The sequence below is a fragment of the Equus caballus genome, chromosome X, assembly GCF_041296265.1.
Source record: "Equus caballus isolate H_3958 breed thoroughbred chromosome X, TB-T2T, whole genome shotgun sequence".
In the NCBI taxonomy this organism is placed as follows: domain Eukaryota; kingdom Metazoa; phylum Chordata; class Mammalia; order Perissodactyla; family Equidae; genus Equus; species Equus caballus.
Genome location: NC_091715.1, coordinates 99,745,417 through 99,765,013, shown reverse-complemented (window position 1 = coordinate 99,765,013; position 19,597 = coordinate 99,745,417). Strand labels below are relative to the sequence as shown.

The window sequence follows — 19,597 nt, the reverse complement described above, 5'->3', positions numbered from 1 at the left end:
TTTGTTAGAGAGGAGCGAATTTCTTTATGCATAAAAGCCTGGAAAGAATACACCAAAGTGAACTGTCTGTCTTTATAATTTGTTTTCCAAATGTCCTACTTTGAATATGGCAGTAAAATGAGCACTTAGGGAAGCCCATTCATATAGTTAAGCAACTGATCATTATATGTATATGTACTATTTTTCCTTTCAAATTACATAATAATGGGAATAATACATATTCATTATTAAAATGTTTAAAATACTGAATAATATAAGAAAAAATAACTCATGATCCCAACATGCAGAGATAAATAGCGTTAATATTTTGATTTGTCAATTCATCTTTTTCTTAAATACCTATGTGCAAAATACATACAAATTAGATTTTCAAAATTCAATCCTACTATAGAGCCAGTTTTATACTCTGCTTTTTTTCACTCGTTAGCATGTTTCCGTGTCATTAGACTGTCTTCAAAAACACAATCTTTTAAAAATGATTGCATAATACTTCAGCATCATTTGAATGGACTATAATTCATTTAACTCTCCTCTTACTGCTAGATATTGATGTTGTTTCCATGGTTTTTGCTTCTGCAAGTAAAGATATGATGCACATCCTTGTAAATAAATCTTTGTCTGAATTCCTGAAGTTTTCCTTAGGATAAATTCCTAGAAGTTCAATGGTTAAAAATTACAAGTGTTTCATATACATGTTTATATATATATAATATATTTAATAATAGCTAACATTTACTTATCACTTAGAGGATGGCAGAACATATGCTAAGTGACTTGCACATATTGTGAGATTAGTACTATTAATTTTCTCCATTTTATGAGTGAGGAAACTGAGCAAGGAGTGAAGCGATAACCCAAGACCAGGGCAGGGCAGCCACTTGTTGGGGTATCCAACTTAAATCTGTGTTGTTCCTCAGTTTACAGCTGCTTCTTTAATTCATTTAAAAGGTATGAATGTTTAAAAGACTCTTGATACATATTACTAACGTGCTTTCCAGAAAGGAAATTTGCCCTCCCTTCAGCAGTATAGAAGAATGTACACATCACCACATCAGATCTGCATTAAGAATTTCAGTGTTTTTCATCTTCACCAATTTCATTCATTTAAAAATTTGTATTTCATTGACTATTAGCATGTTAGAACATTTTTTAGTTTATTTATTGGTCATATGTATATCTTCTGTTTATGTCCTTTTTCCATTTTTATTTTGAGTACTGATGGTTTTTGTTTGATTCGTAAGAGCTCTTTATATCACACTGACATCAATCATGTTTTAAATTTTTCCCAGCTTGTGTTTTCCAATAAATTTGATGGAGTCAAATCTAGCAATACTTTTATGGCTTTTTCCATTGCTTTTACGCTTTCTTTTTTTTTTTAAACATTATCTTTTTACTAGTTCAGTGCCAAGGCTTTCTGTTCTGCACTACTGATTTGTTTGTTGATTCTTGTGATGGTACTATAATATTTTAGATATTATAACTTATGTATACATTTAAATATCTTATAAGCCAAGTCTCCCATCATTATTTTTCTTTTTGAAAATTTCTTTGCCATTTCCCCGTATTAATTCTTTTAGGTGAACTTTACAATCACTTTATCAAGGTAAAATAACTTCAAATTTTGACTGGATTGAATTAAACACGTAATTAACTTTTAAAAGTTGATATCTTACAAAATTTAGCTTTTGCATCCAGAAATGTGGCATCAGTTTCCATGTATTCAAGTTCTGGTTGTTGAGAGATATACAAACATTCTTATTTTCTTTGTGTGTCTTTTAAAAAAAAAATTCCTAGGGATTTTATGCCATTTTTTTCATCATGAATAGATTTTTTTCCCCATTATATCTTCTAACTGGTTATTGCTGGCTTACAGGAAAACTACTGATTGGTATTCAGGCCCTTTGCTGAACTCTTTTCTGAACTCTCTTGTTAAATCTGTGAATGTTTCCACTGATTCCCTTGGGTGTTCTCTGGATAGACAACTGAATCAGCTGTAAATAATGATGATTTCTGTCTCCCTTCCAATAGGTATACCTCATTTCTTTTTCACAGTTAGCTGTGTTAGCTACAGGCCAGCTTCTAACATTTGCCTGGCCTGGGGCAAGAGTATAAACAGAGGCCCACTTACTACATGTCAAGGAACCATGAATTGGAACACAGAGAGAAGCAAGAAAGCCAATTCTTATTTCTAGTGGGAGACAATCATTGTTATGGAAGAATCTATTGCTCTTGAGAGAGGAAGGACCTGACAAGTTCATTTGTTTTTTCTCTTACTAAGCACTTCTGCTGCTCAAATTCTCCCTGTACACCAAAGCAGTGTGTGACATCAGCCGCGGCATCACTCACAAAATTTCATGGCACTTGGATGCATTTGCCTCTTGTTTCAAGTACATAGGGCAAGAGATATGAAGTATTGCCCTTATGTTTGATTGCTGTTAATCATACGAGCACAGGTTTGGGCTTATGTGTTGTGCCAACACTGAGCACTGAGTGCCGAGTGACACAAGTGCCTACGTCTTCTTTTAATAAATTTATTTTTGCATATTTGTAATATGCGGGATCCTCTAGAGCTTTGGTCCCAGGGCAGAAGCTCCTCTTGCCCAGGTCTAAGGATTGTACTGGTTACTCACTACTCGGCACTTTTAAATGGCAGCAGCCTAGCTTTGTCTTCAACTCCAGTAAGAATGCGTTGAGTTAGTAGAGAGCTATCATTTACTGAGGGCTTACCATGTGTCAAGTGCCATTCAAAGTGCTTTATATACATAATCTCATCCTTTCCTCACGGCAACCACCAAAAGTAGGAACTATCATTATTAGGCTTTCATTGATAAAGTAACTTGCTCAAAGTCACATGCCTGTATGTTCCTGAGCTGGGATTTGAAACCCAGGTAGGTCTGAACCCAAAAGTCCATTGTATTAACTACTATGTTATACTAACTTATATTGTATCATTTGTCATGAGATTGGCTATTGGTTTGAGATAGATACTCTTTATCTTTATTTGGCTCTGGTGGCGAAATAGAACAGATTTTTGAACTTGAACTTGAAACTGAGATCCAATACCTGGTTCCTACAAAGAGGTGGTCCTCTTTGTTGTCTCTTAGGGCCTGAGAAATTCTGTTTTTGATCCATCCTATTCCTCACATCTTACACTTGGATATTTGTAGATTTTTGCTTCAACCGTAGAGGTCTTTGGGTGGTGACTGGGCGAGGGGTCACAAACCCACATGTCTACAGAGGGTGAAGAGTGACTATAAATGTGTAAATCTGGTGAGACATTAGGCAACAGGTATTAAGGCTCTTTGTGCTGTGACTCCTGAATGCTCTGGAAATTCTGGGGTAGCTGCTAATGAGGCCACCAGTTATTGTGCAGACCATCGTGCATTCTTTCGGTGGTTGTCAAAGTGTGGTCTGAGAACCCCATGTGGTCTATTATTTCCTCAAGGTACTTTGTGGGCTGGTCTCTTAGAGTATTAGTGTTACCTTGTTTCTGGTTTGCTTTTACTTAGTGTCTTACCCAAAGAAGCATCATTTCCCACATTTGTTTTGAGATAGGTTGGCTGTGACATGTATAAGGTAGACGTTCTGCAGAGGTGTTTGCCTTGTCATAGTGGTCCTGATTGAAAGACCGTGGGATCCATAGCAGAGTGGACACAAGACCCACACCTACCTCCCATAGGGTCACCGCCTCATGGCTTGCTCTGTAGGCTGAGGTAGGATGCCTTAACTTCATCACTAGCTACCATCTAGCTAGCAATTACTCTGTACTAGGCATTGTATAATTACAGTGCTTTACATACGCCAGCCCATTTGATCCTCAAGACAGCCCTGTGAAACAAGTCCAGTGGGTTCTATTATTCCGCCAATTTTTACTATGGAGAAATTGAGGCTCAAATGTAGTAAGCCATTTGCTCAAGATCATCTTCTTACAAGTGGCAGAGCTAGAAATGGAGTCTGCCCAACAACAGAGCCTATTTTTTGAACCATTATTGGTTCTTAACCTTGGCTGACATTAGAATCACCTGGAAATTTGTTTTTCATATGTATAAATGGGACCCATCTGCAGAGATTCTGATTTAATTGGTCTGGGATGGGGTCCCAAGCAGTGGTATTTTAAAAAAGCTTTCCAAGTGATTCTAATGTGCAGTCACACTAATGAACACTACACTCTGCTCCATTGCCTCAGAACTCAGCAACCTCAGCTGTATCTCAGGGAAATACAAGGCACATGGTGGAAAAAGAGTGAAAAGAGAAACAAGGTTATGGTGGGGTGAGTGTTATGTTCAAATATGCCTCTCTCTGTCTACTGTAGGCAATATATATTCTTTATAATGTAGGTGTGAACAACAAGCTCTGAGGAGAGCTGGCGTGGTAATGACTCTTTCCTCAGCTTCACGAGTAGTGCTAATCGAGACCCTCCACAGCATCAGACTGAATGTCAGTTATATCAAAATCTCAACTGACAGGTAGCTGTGCTTGGCAAATACTGCTCTTGAATTTTAACTCTTTGAGTTGCTTCTAGAAGAGAACCAAGATCACACTGCACATGCATCAGCTTTTTGTAGCTGTCAGCACTAAGTTAGAAACTGAGCCTAACCCAGGATATGTCCAGTTCTTTCGAGAAATACCGTGTTCTGTGAGCACAGCCTATGCAGTGTTCTCCTCCAGGGTGGAGTCTCTAGCTAGTCATCTGGTCATCCTAGAGAAGCAGAGGCAGAGACTGAAACCCACAGAGCAGAAGCAAGCCCTCTGTGCTTCATTACGGCCTTCAGCTCTTCTGCCCTTGTCTGGAGGTAGTGGAGTTCAGAGTACAGGTCCTCTGCTCCAGCAACATCAGCATGCCCTGTGAACTTGTTAGAAATGCAAGTTCTCAGGCCCTGCTCCAGAACTACTGAATTATAAACTCTGGAGATGGGACCCAGCAATCTGTGTTTTAATGGGCCTTCCAGGGAATTTTGATGCAAACTAAAATTTGAGAATCTGGTTAAAAGTTAAAAGATTAAAAATAGAGATGCAGGCATCAGACAGCTGAATTCAAGTTCTGGTTCCACCACTTACTGGGGGACCTTGGGCCAATTATTTATCCTTCTCTGCGTCTCAGTTACCTCATCTCCAAAGTACGGCTACCAATTTTCTTGTCTGTAAAATATGTACCTACATGGGATGCTGCACATAGAGCACTGAGCACACTGTGAGTCCCAAAATGAGGATTCAGTAAATGTTGGATACACATTATTATTATTAAAGGGCTGTTCTGGATAATCTCATTTCCAACGTGGTTGGGTTCCTTTGGAAAAAATCCTAATTATAAGATCAGAAACCAAATAGTATATCTTAACTCAATGGGGATGGGACAGAAAGTACTTCATCTGCTAGTTTCTTCACAGAATCATGGAAATAAAAGTGGGGGCACCTTAAAAGCAATCTAGTCCTACCATTCAATTCAACCTAATAATGGCTCTTAAAAGAAATCCAGGTGCATAGCATCAGGAAAGAAGGAAGGGATGAGTGTCTTTATTAAGGATTTACTGAGGATGGTGATTTGGAGAGGATTGAAATTATAGCCTCTAAGTAATTGTAGAATTTATGCCCTTAGTGCTGAGTCCCAGACATGAAGCCAAAGTTCATGTACTAATGGCATTCCAGTGTGGAGTAAGACATGGGATAGTTGTCCCCATGTTATTTCTCTACATCTAGCTCTGAGGGATGAGCTGACAGGGCTGGAATGCTATTAACATTGAATTGCAAATTTCAACACTATAAAAAGCAAAGCTTTGGGAACTTATTAAGTGAGAAAGTGAGCATCAACACCAGCCATATAAATGTAAGGTAGTAAATATCTGTGTTACCTTAGAAACCAGCCATAAAGGTAGCTAGGTAGTTGGGTGACAGTTTCCAGGGTAATTCCTCCCACATACAACATAAGAGCTTTCCTTTCATGTTAACTCTTTCTCTACATGCCCACTGGACCTTCACTTGATGTTCCACTATCACCTCCCTCTCTCTTAAGACTCCCTTTTTGACTTCCCTATTTCTGTAAGTGGCAGTGCCATTCTCCCAAGTACTATCCTCAGAAAGCCTTGATGTTTATCAGTGAACTGAAGGGCCTCAAAAGTAATATGTATCTCCAAACCTAAGAGATACAGGTTAAAAAAATTAGACACACAAATCAGGAAATGATAGACTCTTCAAGTGAAAAATTAAAAAAAAGAAAGGCTCACAGTGGATGAAACTAGCTATCTGTCACTCTTCCCCAAAGCGACTTCTTGTAAATATAATTTGTAGATACACTACAGACGAAATTAAGATGCTTCCCAATATCTCACCTGGGAGCTACCAACCTAGAATGTAATTCATGTAAGATGAACTGTTACCTTGGCAACTGTAACATGTAATAAGGATAGGAGGCAGGTAATGTAACGACAGGAGATTCTGGTAACTAGTTAGAGATGGTAGAAAAAAGAACATTGGAGAGTCAGTGTTTATCCAGCCCTGTTCATGTAACAGAAACGCTGGTCTAGTAGACATGTTACAAATAACCCAAAGAGCTCCCTCAAAACCATTCAGCTCCATATGTTCAAATTGCAAGTGACCGTCTGATTACTAGCTTAGTTTGTCAGGTACATTAATAGCTGGTAGGTATAACCCTAGATTGGAGATAATATTTCAGTCACTAGAAACTCTATTCCTCACTGGCATTTGGCTTGTAAGCCAGTCTCCTCTAAATCTGCCTAGTGTAAGTTAGTCCCTCTGAGTCTAAATCACTTCCACTGGAACTAATAATATCTAGTTCTCAGTTTCAGAGTCTGGGCTATGGGGGCTTCACCAAGATTCATCAATTCACTTTTTTCTCTGACTTTCACTTTTTTTCTTATTATCAGTGTAACGCATGTCCATTGTAGAAAAGTTGGGAAGTACAGAAATGGAAAAGAAGCTGACAAATGAATCACCGCCAAGCCCACTATCTAAAGGCAACCACTGTAAACAGCATATTGCCGTCGAATGCATTTTTTCTTTCCACGTTTAAGATCATACTGAATGCACAACTCTTTATCCTGCCTTTTCCACTTAAGGTTGCCTTCTATACATATTTCCATGTCATCACAAATTTTTCAAAGACACAATTTTAAGTTAAATTTTTATTGAAGTATAACATACATACAGAAAAGTACAGCTTGATATCAAAATAGTACAGCTTGATAAATTTTCACAAAGTGAACACATTTGTGTATAACCAGCACATAGATGAAGAAATAGAATGTTATTAGCACCTTAGAAGCCCCCTTTCGCCCGCTGCCAGCCACTCCCCATACCCTAAAGGTAATGCCGTCTTGACTTCTAACACCATACGGTGAGTGTAATTTTTAGTGGCTCTGCAGTAGTCTATGGGTAGACCATATTTTATGTAACCATTCCATATTTTTCTAATGTTGGACCTTAAAGATTTTTTTTTTAACTGTGAGATCCTTTGGGCATATATCTTTGTCCACATCTCTATTTCCTTAGAATAGATTCATAGAGGTGGAATTTCTGGGGAAAATGGTATGAAATTTTTAAAGACTCTTGATTCTAATTGCTTTCCACGGAGGTTTCATCAATTTACAATCCCACCAGCAGTGTGTGAGAGCGGCTACCTCACTGTCCATGGTCTACTTTAAGGAATATCAGTTCTTTTTTACTCTTCACCAATTTGATAGGTAAAATAATGTTATCTAGTTGAGATATTTTGCATGTTCTGTCATTACTAGTGAGGTAGAAGAAAGCACTTTTTGACCAATTATATTTCTTTTCCTGTGAATTATCTTTCCATACCTTTGCCAAGGTCTCTATTGGGGTCATTGTGTTTTTCTTATCAGTTTATATAAGCTCTTTATACAATAAAGATAATGACCCTTTGCCATACTTGTATATATTTTTCTATTTGTTGTTTATGATTTAATTTAGTTATATTTTTTGTCATATAAAAGTTTTTAAGATTTATGTAGTAAAATTGACCTATGTGGTGATTTTTTCCTGCTGCTTTTTAGTTTAGACAGTCCTTCTACATCCAAATTTCAGATGCATTATCATCTATATTTTCTTTTTTTTCCTGGGAAAGATTTGCCTTGAGCTAATAACTGTTGCCAACTTTCCTCTCTTTTTTTTCTATCTTCCCAAAGTCCCAGTACATAGTTTTGTATTCTAGTTGTAAGTCCTTCTAGTTCTATGTGAGCCACCACCACAGCATGGCTACTGACAGACGAGTGATATGGTTCTGCGCCGGGGAACCGAACCCAGGCCACTGAAGCAGAGCACACTGAACTTTAACCACTAGGCCATCAGGGCTGGTTCCATGTATATTTTCTTCTAGGGCTTTTATGATTTGATTTTTTTGACCTTCAACTAATTCATCTGGAATTTCTGTTGATGCATGGTAGTGGGCTTAAATTTTAATGGGCATCACCTGGGATGGTTGTTACAAATGCAGATATTCCTGAGCCCTATCCCCCTGAGATTTCAATTCTGTAGGTGTGGGCTGGGGCTCAGGAACCCACATTTGTTACATTCACTCCAGCTGATCATGTTGCAGATGGGTCCCTTACCACACTTTGAGAAACTCTTGCAGAATGCAGTGTTGCTTGCCTTAGTACAGAGACTTAGTACCTCCCATCTGGATGGCCGCAGCCATCTCCCTTAGCTTCCAGGTCATTACACCCTAAAATCCATCCTACGCATAGCTCCAAGAGTTCTTTTCCTTTTTGTTTTCTTTTTGAGGAAGATTAGCCCTGAGCTAAATCTGCTGCCAATCCTCCTCTTTTTGCTGAGGAAGACTGGCCCTGAGCTAACATCCATGCCTATCTTCCTCTACCTTATATGTGGGATGCCTGCCACAGCATGGCTTGACAAGCGGTGCATAGGTCCATACCCAGGATCTGAACCAGCGAACCCCGGGCCACCAAAGTGGAACATGTGAACTTAACTTCTGTGCCACTGGGCTGGCCCCTAATTCTTTTCAGGAAGCATCTCATGAAAAACTTCATTAGCTGCCTATTAAGGGAACCAGTTCAAATCCCTCATCCCAGCACTCCAGACCCTTTATTATCTTCCCAGACCTACTGATCTAATCAGACAGCTCTCCAATGACTTCTGCACTACTTTCCCATCTATTGGGGTCTGCCTCCTCATGGGCCTTTGTCATATATTGCTCATTCCTGTTCTCATGCTGCTGCCCCCACCTCCTCTCAGGCTATTCACATTCTATGCATTCAACTCAATTCTCACATTCTCTTCCTTCCCAGATTACCAAGAGGATCCGTTGCTTTCCTAGAATTACCAAAACCCGTTGTTATGTATTCTCACTTTGTGAGTCTTATCTTCCCATCAGGTCATACAATCTCCAGGGGGTGGTCTGTGTGTCTGTCCCTCATAGCCTCTAACACAGTCATAGATGCAAGGAAAGCACGGCTGAAAACATGGTTAATGGAACCAAACCAGCCCTAACTGCAAAGTGATTTTTTTTTTTTTTTTGGTGAAGAAGATTGGCCCCGAGCTAACATCTGTTGCCAATCTTCCTCTTTTTGCTTGAGGAAGATTTTCTCTGAGCTAACATCTGTGCCAATCTTCCTCCTTTTTTTTTTGTATGTGGGATGCCAGACCCACACACCACTCAGTGGTGTGTAGGTCCACGCTTGGGATCTGAATCTGCAAACCCTGGGCCACTGAAGCAAGTGGAGCACGCAATCTTAACAACTATGTCGCCAGGCTGGCACCCCCAAGTGATTTTAATACATGTTATTTCTGAGAGCTAATGCTGTAGCCTCTCAGAAATCTCTTCCTTAGATCAAAATGAGAATGTTTGACAAATTTCTAGAGACTTCACTTTGCTGTGATTTGGTTTGCTGATAACAAAGTTAAGCAAAGGTTATCTTGGTTTCAGCTCTTATTTAATTTAACAATATTGGTCATCACCTATGACATGTCCATTTATTGACTTTCTGGTTGAAGAGTGTAACTTTTTCTGTAATGTGGGATATTTTTCCCCCTCTTACAAATGTAATGGTTTTTCTTTTATAGAAGAGCATGCTATCAGATTAAATAAATATAAAAGGGTTAATGGCTAAATAATTACATTATAGCTTCCTTAATCTCTGTTCTCTCTTTAGCCCTCAGGGTTCTGCCTTCTCAAATGACAGACCTGCTTCAAATGAGTTTGCTTAGATGCTCAGAACAGGTAAAGGCGGGGGTGAGTGACAATATGCCCCTTCCTTTTCAGTGGACAAGGTGGGATTCAGTTCAATTCATCAAATATTTATTGAGCTCCTATTGGGAACCTGGCTCTGTGCAAGGCACAACAAAGGATGCCAAGATGAGAAATGATAAAGGAGCAGGAGGGCATGGAAAGGAGAAGAAAGGAGAAGAGGTGAGGAAAGGAGTAGGACTGGCTATCTGCATAAGAGGGGACTAAAAGAAGAGAAGGGGAGAAGAGAAGCAAAGGTGCATTCTCTGGCCTGCTCTCCCTTGGTAGTGTTGTGTGGGCCTAGGAACCGAAGCAGTGATTTGAGCTAGATTTTGCTTAAGAACAGTTAGGAAGGCTGCCATTTGAATCAAGCATTTACCTGCTCAAGCCTGTAGAATGGGAAGTAAAAGATTTTTTTTTTTTAAAAAAAGGTATATATGTACGTGTGTGTGTATACACACAGTATATAAAATTATTTTTGAGTGATAATAGCTAATATTTATTGAGTGTGTGCTTACTCTCTTCTAAGCATTTTGCATGTATTAGCTTATTTAACCTTTATCACAACCCTATGAGGTAGGTGCCCGTATTACGGACATTTTTTCCAGATGAGGAAACTGAGGCACTGAGCAAGTAAGTAACTTGCCCAAGTTCATACAGCTTATAAGTGGCAGATCTGGTCTTCGAACCTTGGTCTGGCTGACTCAGTGTTGGCTGTTATTTGAGTTACTGGGCCATGTTTAATCTACTGCTGTACTTACTAGGACTAATGCATTGCCTTGCACATAATAGGCATGTTATGCTTTGAATAACTAAGTGAAATATTGACTATAAGGTGCTTTCCATTTAAGGCCAATTACTATTAAGCATAAATATTAAGTGTCATTAAATGTAGATTCACTGGGGCCAGCCCATGGCCCAATGGTTAAGTTTGTGCGCTCTGCTTTGTTGGCCCGGGGTTTCACGGGTTTGGATCCTGGGTGCAGGCGTGGCACCGCTCATCAAGCTGTGCTGAGGCAGCATCCCACATAGCAGAGCCAGAAGGACCTACAACTAGAATATACAACTATGTACTGGGGGGCTTTGGGGAGAAGAAGAAGAAGAAAAAAAAGAAGATTGGCAACAGATGTTAGCTCAGGTGCCAATCTTTGAAAGTAATGTAGATTCACTTTGCTGTAAATTTTATTCTAAGGCAACAATTTTTTTACAGCACACACCTGTGTGCATCCTTCAACGTTCTCTTACTCATTTGGCTCTAAAAATTAAGGGAATCATTGAATGTAGTCCAGGAGCTAGTAAATGAACTACTGGTATCTGGCCTCATTCTCAGTTTTTTTTTTGTTGTTGAGGAAGATTAGCCCTGAGCTAAATCTGCTGCCAATCCTCCTCTTTTTGCTGAGGAAGACTGACCCTGAGCTCACATCCGTGCCCATCTTCCTCTACTTCATATGTGGGATGCCTACCACAGCATGGTGTGCCAAGAGGTGCCATGTCTGCACCCGGGATCCCCGCCGGTGAACCCTGGCCCTCAGAGGCAGTATAGGCGAACTTAACCACTGCGCCACTGGGCTGGCCCCCTTCTGAGTTCCGTAGTTGAAGAAAAACAATTCTTTCCCTGAGGTTTTAGGCTTTAGCAGCCTTGCGTGGGATCCGCTTAAGAAACCAGGTTTATCTTGTCATAACAATATTTTTCTGATAAAACAGAGGGAGAAAGAATGCCTGAAAAGTCCTATGACTCAGACTAGAGCTGACTTTGACCAAACATTGTGACTTGAGGAAACTATCCTGCCTTTCATCTCCCAATCTTCCAACTCGTTATGGCTTTGATGCCTACAATACTACCATTATAAAACCGTTCTTTCGGGGCCGGCCCGGTGGCGCAGCGGTTAAGTTCGCACGTTCCGCTTCTCGGCGGCCCGGGGTTCGCTGGTTCGGATCCCGGGTGCGGACATGGCACTGCTTGGCAGCCATGCTGTGGTAGGCGTCCCACGTATAAACTAGAGGAAGATGGGCACGGATGTTAGCTCAGAGCCAGGCTTCCTCAGCAAAAAGAGGAGGACTGGCAGTAGTTAGCTGAGGGCTAATCTTCCTCCAAAAAAAAAAAAAAAACAAAAAAAAAAACACTCTTTTGGCTCAAAGGCTTAAATGCAAGCGTCCCTGCGATGGGGAGCACTACAGAATTTCTCTCTGATTTTGGAAGCTTATCCAGCTCAACCAACGGGACGGTGAAAAGAGCAGGCAGTGGGCGGGGTTGCGGGGAAAGGAGGGGAGCTTAGGGAGGGAAGGCGGTGGGCAATAGGGCGATGAGTGCTTTTGAGGAAGGTCTCTAGAGAAGCCCGTCCCGCCCCCGGCGAAGTAGGGAGGGGGCTCTCGGGGACCCGTCGCCCGGGCGCGCAAGCCGGTGGCGCATGCGCGGAGTCGGTGTCCCGCGGCGGGTGCGTCGCGAGCCTGGGCGCCCTGCACACCAGGAAGTGACTCCCCAGCGGGTGCGCTTCGGACCGTTCGCTGGCCTTTTCGTTTGCCGCCTTAGGTTTGTAAGAGGATTTATTGGTTACGAAGGTAAGGAGGGTCCATGGAGAGTCTCAAAACCTGATCTCACCCTTCCTGTACAGAAAACTGCTTCTACGCCAAAGTGCCCGCGGGGCGGGGAATTGAGAAGCGGGCGGGCTGGGGACGCGGACGCGACCGCCGCCGCCGCTGGTTGCTCCCGGTCGCGTCCAGCCCTGCGTCCGCCTGTGCTCCGACCTCGTCCCTCCACCTTCCTGGTCTTCCCTGGCCGTGCCGCCTGCCCGAGGTCAGTGGTAGCCTTTCCTAGTGTCTCTTGTTTGGTAACCCTTCCTGCAGACCGGTGGGCAGGACTTGCCGAAAGAAGAGGGGGCTGGAGGGGCTGGGGAAGGGGTCTGATGGGGGAAGGAAGGACCTGACTGCATGTGGGGTGCAGCCAGGACGCAGCGGTAAAGCCAGCTGTCTGTCTGGTTTAGCCAGGAACCGTGTCTGGGGCCAGGCCGACTGGAGGAAGGGCTGAGCAGAGAGTGTAAGCAGGACCCTTGTCTGTGGGTGAACATTTTGCTCCAAGGAGATCCTTGGCACTGCACATTGAGACCTGCCACGTAGTCTCTGATTTGAACCTCCCTGAGCATTTCAGGCAGGTCAGCTAGCTATTGCAGCCTTAGAGAGTTTGTGTACTTTCCTATCTGGCAGCTCTGGGCCCTGGGTCTCTTCCCGATCAATTCCTGAGGCAGAAATAGAGTAATTGTCACACACTTTTTTTTTTAACCCAAGCATTTTATTTAAAATAGGAGAAACTATAAAAATAAAATAGTCTTTTCTGTGAACAAATGTCCCCTCTGACGTCAAGAAACAAAGAAACGTAACTCACTTTAACTAATATTACTGTGCTGCCTTGAAAAGTGTATTTCACATAAATTACTAAATATGATGAAAGGCTCTTTACCAGTAGAGATCACTCGTTGGCACCTTGAAATAGTGAGGTCCTGTTTTAGGCTAGACCTGACAATTTGGAGGAAGAAACCTATATGGACAAGGGCCCTCCTGCTAGGGTACAGGGCAAGTGGAGCACAGTCGTGGTGGCAGTCACCAGTGAGAGGACCCACACACAAAAAAGTCTAAATCTTGTGGGGTAGGGATAGCTATCTTTAAATTCCTCAGCTCCCCTGTCTCTCCTCTGCCAACTCCCAAATGGGCCTGCAGCTTCCTTCATCCTTCTCTGCCAGCTGGAGGGCCAGGGCCCCTTTCTTGGACCAGCACCACTCCCTCCCCCTGTAGTCTTGGCCTTCTCAGCCCACTCTTCCCCCAACCATCCTTTATTCTTTCTCTCCTGCCTCTTCATTCATTTCCTCTCTCCGGCTTTTGCTTTTCTTTGTATCAAATACATATAGTTGTCTCACCTTGGAAAAATGTCCATCACAGGTCACACACTTTTGATGGTAATAACAGGTGGACGAGGGCAGGGCTTAAGCTCACTGCACTCCAGCAGGCATTAGTGCAGAAGGTTAGGAAAGTCTTTTTCTGTGTGCGTTGTTTTCTAAGTTTCCCACATGATCGTACTTATCCTCAGCACTTGTGTGCATTATACATCTCCTCAGTTTTGCAGGTTGGACTTGTTGAGGCACAAAGAAGTCAAGTGACATGCTTTGACTCAGAGCCTCAGGAAGAGTGGTGACACATGATGACCTGTGGTGTTTGGCACAGTCCTCAGCACTTCATGGATATATGAGCTCATTTAATTCTTACCACAACCCTGAAAGATACGTGTTATCAGTCCTATTTTTATAGATGGTGACACTGAGATTCGTAGCGCTTAAGTAACTTGCCCAAAGTCACAACACTGGTGAGTAGAGCTGGGATTAGAACATGGCGTCAAAGCCCATGTTCTTAACGACTTGCCTCTTCCTGGGAGTTGGGTGGAGGGTATCATAAACACCTGAACTCTGGGCCAGCTTCAGTTTCTTCTGTTCCAAATTTGAAATCCCCCAAAATGCTTCCATGCTGTGGCAGTTACTTTCTTTAGTACTTGGTGAACATACAAAATGGTATATGGGCTAAATTTTACAGCACTCATGTCAGCATCCTCTAAGTTCCCTGGTGATCGTGGCATACTAATTTCCCAGTAATAGAAGGAGCCATGGGAGAATCTTTGTTAATAAATCTATTATATACATTGGGCTTTTAAATATATATCATTCTGAATTAAGGTATGACTTAACATTGGTATGAAATCTAAGGTAGAGGGCAGGGGCAAAAAGGTAATTTTACGACAGATCAGTAAGGTGTCCAGCCAAGTCCATTCATGTGTCCTGGGTACTGAAAAAAGTTACACAGCAGTAATCTGGCGCCATAAGGTAAAAAGGTAACGACACAGAGTCCTGTGTTGGAGGAAGAGGAGTTCCTTCTTCTTTGCAGAGGGAGGCCCTCCACTTGTTCTGACTCTTCCAGCTTTTGCCCCATAGTTACTCTTACTGTCCCTTTCCCCTGCTCCCCTCCCTCATTGCCACCCCCACTGAGTCCCACACTGTCTTTAAACATCATGAGAGTTAAAATCAACAGGTACTGAGTTTTTGCCAGGTGGTGGACACTGTGCTCAGAGCTTTACAAACATCATCTCTATTCGATCATCTGCTAAGTACTTTTTATGAATTTATCCTTTATTTAACTCCTACACCACTATCTGAGGTAGGTACTATTATCATCTCCATTTTACAGATGAAAAAGGAAGCTCAGAGGGAATGCTTAACTTGCCAGAGGCCACCTGGCTAGTAAGTGGTGGAACCAGGGGACCGCCCAGGTCTGCACGCCTAAGATCTCAAACCTCCACTTGTCCCTACTGCCTGCCACTTCCCATTACCTTATTTCCCTTCTTTCTTTGGCCTCAGACTTACTGGATTTGTCACTGCCTTCCTGGAAGGCATCTCCCTTGGCCTCCAAGCTCAGCACTCTCCTGGTTCTCCTGGGTCACCAGCATCTCCTCTTGCTCTCCAAACATTGCTTTTCTCCCAGCTTTAATCTCTGGCTTTTTGCTCTTCTCTTTACTGAAAGCTTTTTAAAAAAAAAAAATCGTACAGTGTGTACTTTAACTTAGATACACTTGACCCAGTCTGTAGCCCGGGCTTCTCTCCTGACTTGCAGCCCTGCTCCTGTATTCACTTGTTAGACCTACCATTTCGAACACGTGCCTCAACCACGAATTCGCTTATCAGTTTCCTTACTTCATCTTTATTTTTCTATGTAAAGCCTCCATCAACTTACTGTTGCCTTCACAATGAAGTTTACATTTTATTCAGGCATTAAAGTTCTTCCTGATCTCCCTTTGGCATAACGTTTCAGCACTATCTCCTCTGTTCCCTAAATGAGCTGCCGTTTTAGGCAGACCAGTCTAGTCACTGTCCTGGTTCACCCCCTCCCTGCCATCCTTTAAGACCCAGTGCATGTCCTGCCTGCTCTGGGAAGTCTTTCCTGAGCACTCATTAGGAACCAAGTATATTGTGTTGTTTATTATCTTTTCCTCTGTCCGCACTTAATTAAATTGTAATCCCTCCAATATCTACTGTGGTGCAGTGCTTGGCACATAGTAAGTGCTTACTGAATAGTTGATCGATTAGTTGTTGGGTAGGAGGGTAGAAGATGGCAATAGAAGTGTATCTAGAGAGTTAAACTCTTTCTGGAGGACAAAGACTATATTTTCCTCATCTGTTTATTTTGGGAGCCTAAGCCAGTGCCTGGCCCACAGTAATTCAGTTCTGCTCAGCAGGTCTGCTTTTACCAAGTGTTGGCTCTGTGCCAGGCACTGTGCTAGGCGCTGGGCTTCCATAAAGGTTTGCAGATGAATAAAAGGTTTGAGAATTGTGCCTCTGTTTCCCAACTTCTAAATGTCCACCTTTCATGCAGGTGAATCTCAGTGTTTCTTTGGTTGGCGGGTATTAAGAGAAGAGTCCCAATGCACAGCCCGAGATGTTTCCTCTCCAGGGCGGATATTTTCTCCAAACCAGGACTGCTCCCCTGGTGTGCCAGAAAACCTCCAGGTTGGTCACAGCTCTTTTTGGGCTCAGCATGTAAGGGAAACTTCACCCACGTGATAGCCAAGAAGTGTCAAAGAGGACAGAAAAGTCAAAAGAAACCAAGTCATCTTGGACCACTAGATGGTTCCTGGCAGGAAAGGTAAGCCCCAGGCTGATGTCCTTTCCCCTTAGCAAGTCTGAATCTCCAGGCCTGCTGAAGTTCTGTGTTTCTTTTTTTCTGAGGAAGGTTCGCTCTGAGCTAACATCTGTGCCAGTCTTCCTTTATTTTGTATGTGGGTCACTGCCACAGCGTGGCTGACAAGTGGTGTAGGTCTGTGCCTGGGATCCAAACCTGTGAACCCGGGCTGCCAAAGCAGAGCACATGGAACTTTAACCACTACGCCATGGGCTGGCCCCTGAAATTCTGTGTTTCTGATGTAACTAATGTGTCATTCCAAGGATTCCAAGGGGGACCTCAGGCAGGATACCAAGGGCAAACTTGAAGACATCTAAGGAATGTTGGTGTAAATGCTTTGGGGTTATAGAAAATGTTCTCCTTGCCTTTCTGTGTGTTTTTGTAGAAAGGAGATATTAAAGTGGACCCTTGTCCCTAGAAAGGTCCAGGGCAGTTGTGCTGAAAGCCAGGGACCCAGAGAGAGATTAGATGGATTAGAAATGAATAGTCCCATTGCAGCCATGCAAACACAGATATACCTCATTTTATGCAACAAATGTATTTTCTAAATCAAATTATATATTTTTTAAAGGTTTTATTTTTTCCTTTTTCTCCCCAAAGCCCCCCAGTACATAGTTGTATATTCTTTGTTGTGGGTCCTTCTAGTTGTGGCATGTGGGACGCTGCCTCAGCATGGTTTGATGAGCAGTGCCATGTCCGCACCCAGGATTCGAACCAACGAAACACTGGGCCGCCTGAAGTGGAGCGTGCAAACTTGACCACTCGGCCACGGGGCCAGCCCCTAAATCAAATTATATTTTAAAAGCATTAGGGAGGTGAGCTATTTAAAGGAACCCAACAGTGAAGCCTTTTATAATATGATTAATTCCCCCCTGATAAATCTGGATTTTTCTTGTATTAGGTTTGCCCACCTGTTCTGCTTTGTTAAGTAGACAGGACCAAAATGGGCTCTTCTCCCAGACTCTGTCTCCCCGGGGGCATGAGAGTTATGTCTTCTGAATGATAAGTAAAATACCAGAGAAAATGGTGACAGGAAGTACTTATGCATCATAGGTGCTCACCATGTATTTATGTAGTAAATGAAGTGCCTGAATTATTTATTCAAGGCTGGCCGATGTTGTGACGCCACTCTGGAGGCTGAGCTATGAAGAACAGCTCAAGGTAGGGACCCAGCTGAAGTCTTCACTCCTTCGTTCCATCAAGTGGGTGGTGCTAGATTTGGAGGCGGCTCAACTGGACAGCTCTACCCAGACACCAATGGGCCCTTTAAACTCAATATGCTAATGATTCTGAAGTTTCAACTTTAGGCTAGTTATGTCTTCCAAACTCTACAGCTATATATCCAAATGCCTATTTCCTTTCTTCCTTGCTTTTTTGTTATTCTTATAGCTCTGTGTGTGTGAGTTTCAAGTGCTCTTGCCGCTTCATATCTAGCTGCACTTTCTGACACGGTAGCCACTAGCTACGTGTGGCTATTTGAATTTAAATACAGTCAATTCTGCTATAATGCTTGTTTTGAAAACGGAAATTTGTCCCAACAGATTGGTATATTAGGGAGCAATTTAAACATAATGCAGATTTCACATTTGCTTAGGAGTGATTTCATCCGCGGGAAGCACCAGATTAAAGAAGAAACTGCACCCAGCTCAACTGAGCTGCATAAGAGTACATCAAATGAACACGTGCACACACCTCAGACATCTACCTGCTCCCTCAGTTTGCTGAGTGTGTTATGAGCCACATCCATTCATGTCTGCTGTGAGAATTTTTCGTTCCAGTCACATAACCCTCCATTCACCACTTCATGATAACTCACAAGTAGGCAGCCGTTTCTACAAGCAAACTTCAGGTCTTTGTCAGGGTAAAGTGCCATCCTTATTGTAGTATTTATACATTTCTTTACCATTTAACCTATAAAACTGTACTATTTTTATTAGGTTCCTATCTTTTCTCTGTGTGTTACTGATGAGGTGTTGGGATGTGTGTGCCCAACCCCATTTTTCCCATGAGCCCTGTGATTTTTTTTTTGAGTGATTTTGCACAGCATGGTGTGGGAACGCTTATGTCACGTTATAGCAGAGCTGTGTAAGTTAATTAAAATTTACTAAGATTAAAAGTTCAGTTCCTCAGTCACACGAGCCACATTTCAAGTGCTCAGTAGCCACATGTGGCTAGTGGCTGTCATATTACATAGAACATAACACCAACATAGAACATTTCCATTATCACAGCGAGTTCTACTGGACAGTGCTGGCATATAGCTTGAGTGTTCAGTCTGAAAGGTCAGATAAAATGATGCACTTAAACAGAGCTCACTTTTGACCTTTTGCCAATACCTTATTAGATCTGTTGCTGTTCCATCATTCTGGATTCCTTATCTGCTGAGACCATGACCCAAGAACCAGTGGGACAACCTTCTCTTATCCTGTTTGTTTTCCATTCTTTGAGGTGATACTGCGAAAGTCTTTTGTTTCATTGCTTGTATTCTTTTGCAGGTGAAATTTGAAGCTCAGAAGAAAATTTTACAAAGACTAGAGTCTTATCTCCAAATGCTCAACGGAGTCAGCGTGACAACAGCTGCACCTAAATCCAAGGGGCTCTGTTGTCTTCTCCATCCTATCATACCCTCTGTAAGCCCTCACCTCCCTATCCTTTATCTCCTTTGTCCGC

At 42.2% G+C, this 19,597-nt stretch overlaps 1 protein-coding gene across 19 annotated transcripts in view; it reads left to right on the top strand.

The window, feature by feature from the left end:
• The first annotated feature begins 12,492 nt into the window (after positions 1–12,492).
• Positions 12,493–19,597, top strand: part of TRMT2B (tRNA methyltransferase 2 homolog B) — a 136,135-nt gene continuing 129,030 nt past the window's right edge. For 4 of the 19 annotated variants that reach the window (XR_011434929.1, XR_002805571.2, XM_023634388.2 and 1 more), the window contains exons 1-6: positions 12,610–12,746; positions 12,829–13,010; positions 14,323–14,567; positions 16,622–16,891; positions 18,034–18,088; positions 19,423–19,557. Coding sequence is in view for 17 of the 19 variants with exons in the window: in XM_023634388.2 (XP_023490156.1) it covers positions 16,671–16,891; positions 18,034–18,088; positions 19,423–19,557 (411 nt within the window). In the remaining 2 variants the exon portion in view is untranslated. Of the gene's footprint in view, positions 12,776–12,828; positions 13,011–14,322; positions 14,568–16,621; positions 16,892–18,033; positions 18,089–19,422; positions 19,558–19,597 lie in introns of all 19 variants that reach the window. The other 15 variants (XM_070257883.1, XM_023634392.2, XM_023634389.2 and 12 more) reach the window with 15 other exon arrangements.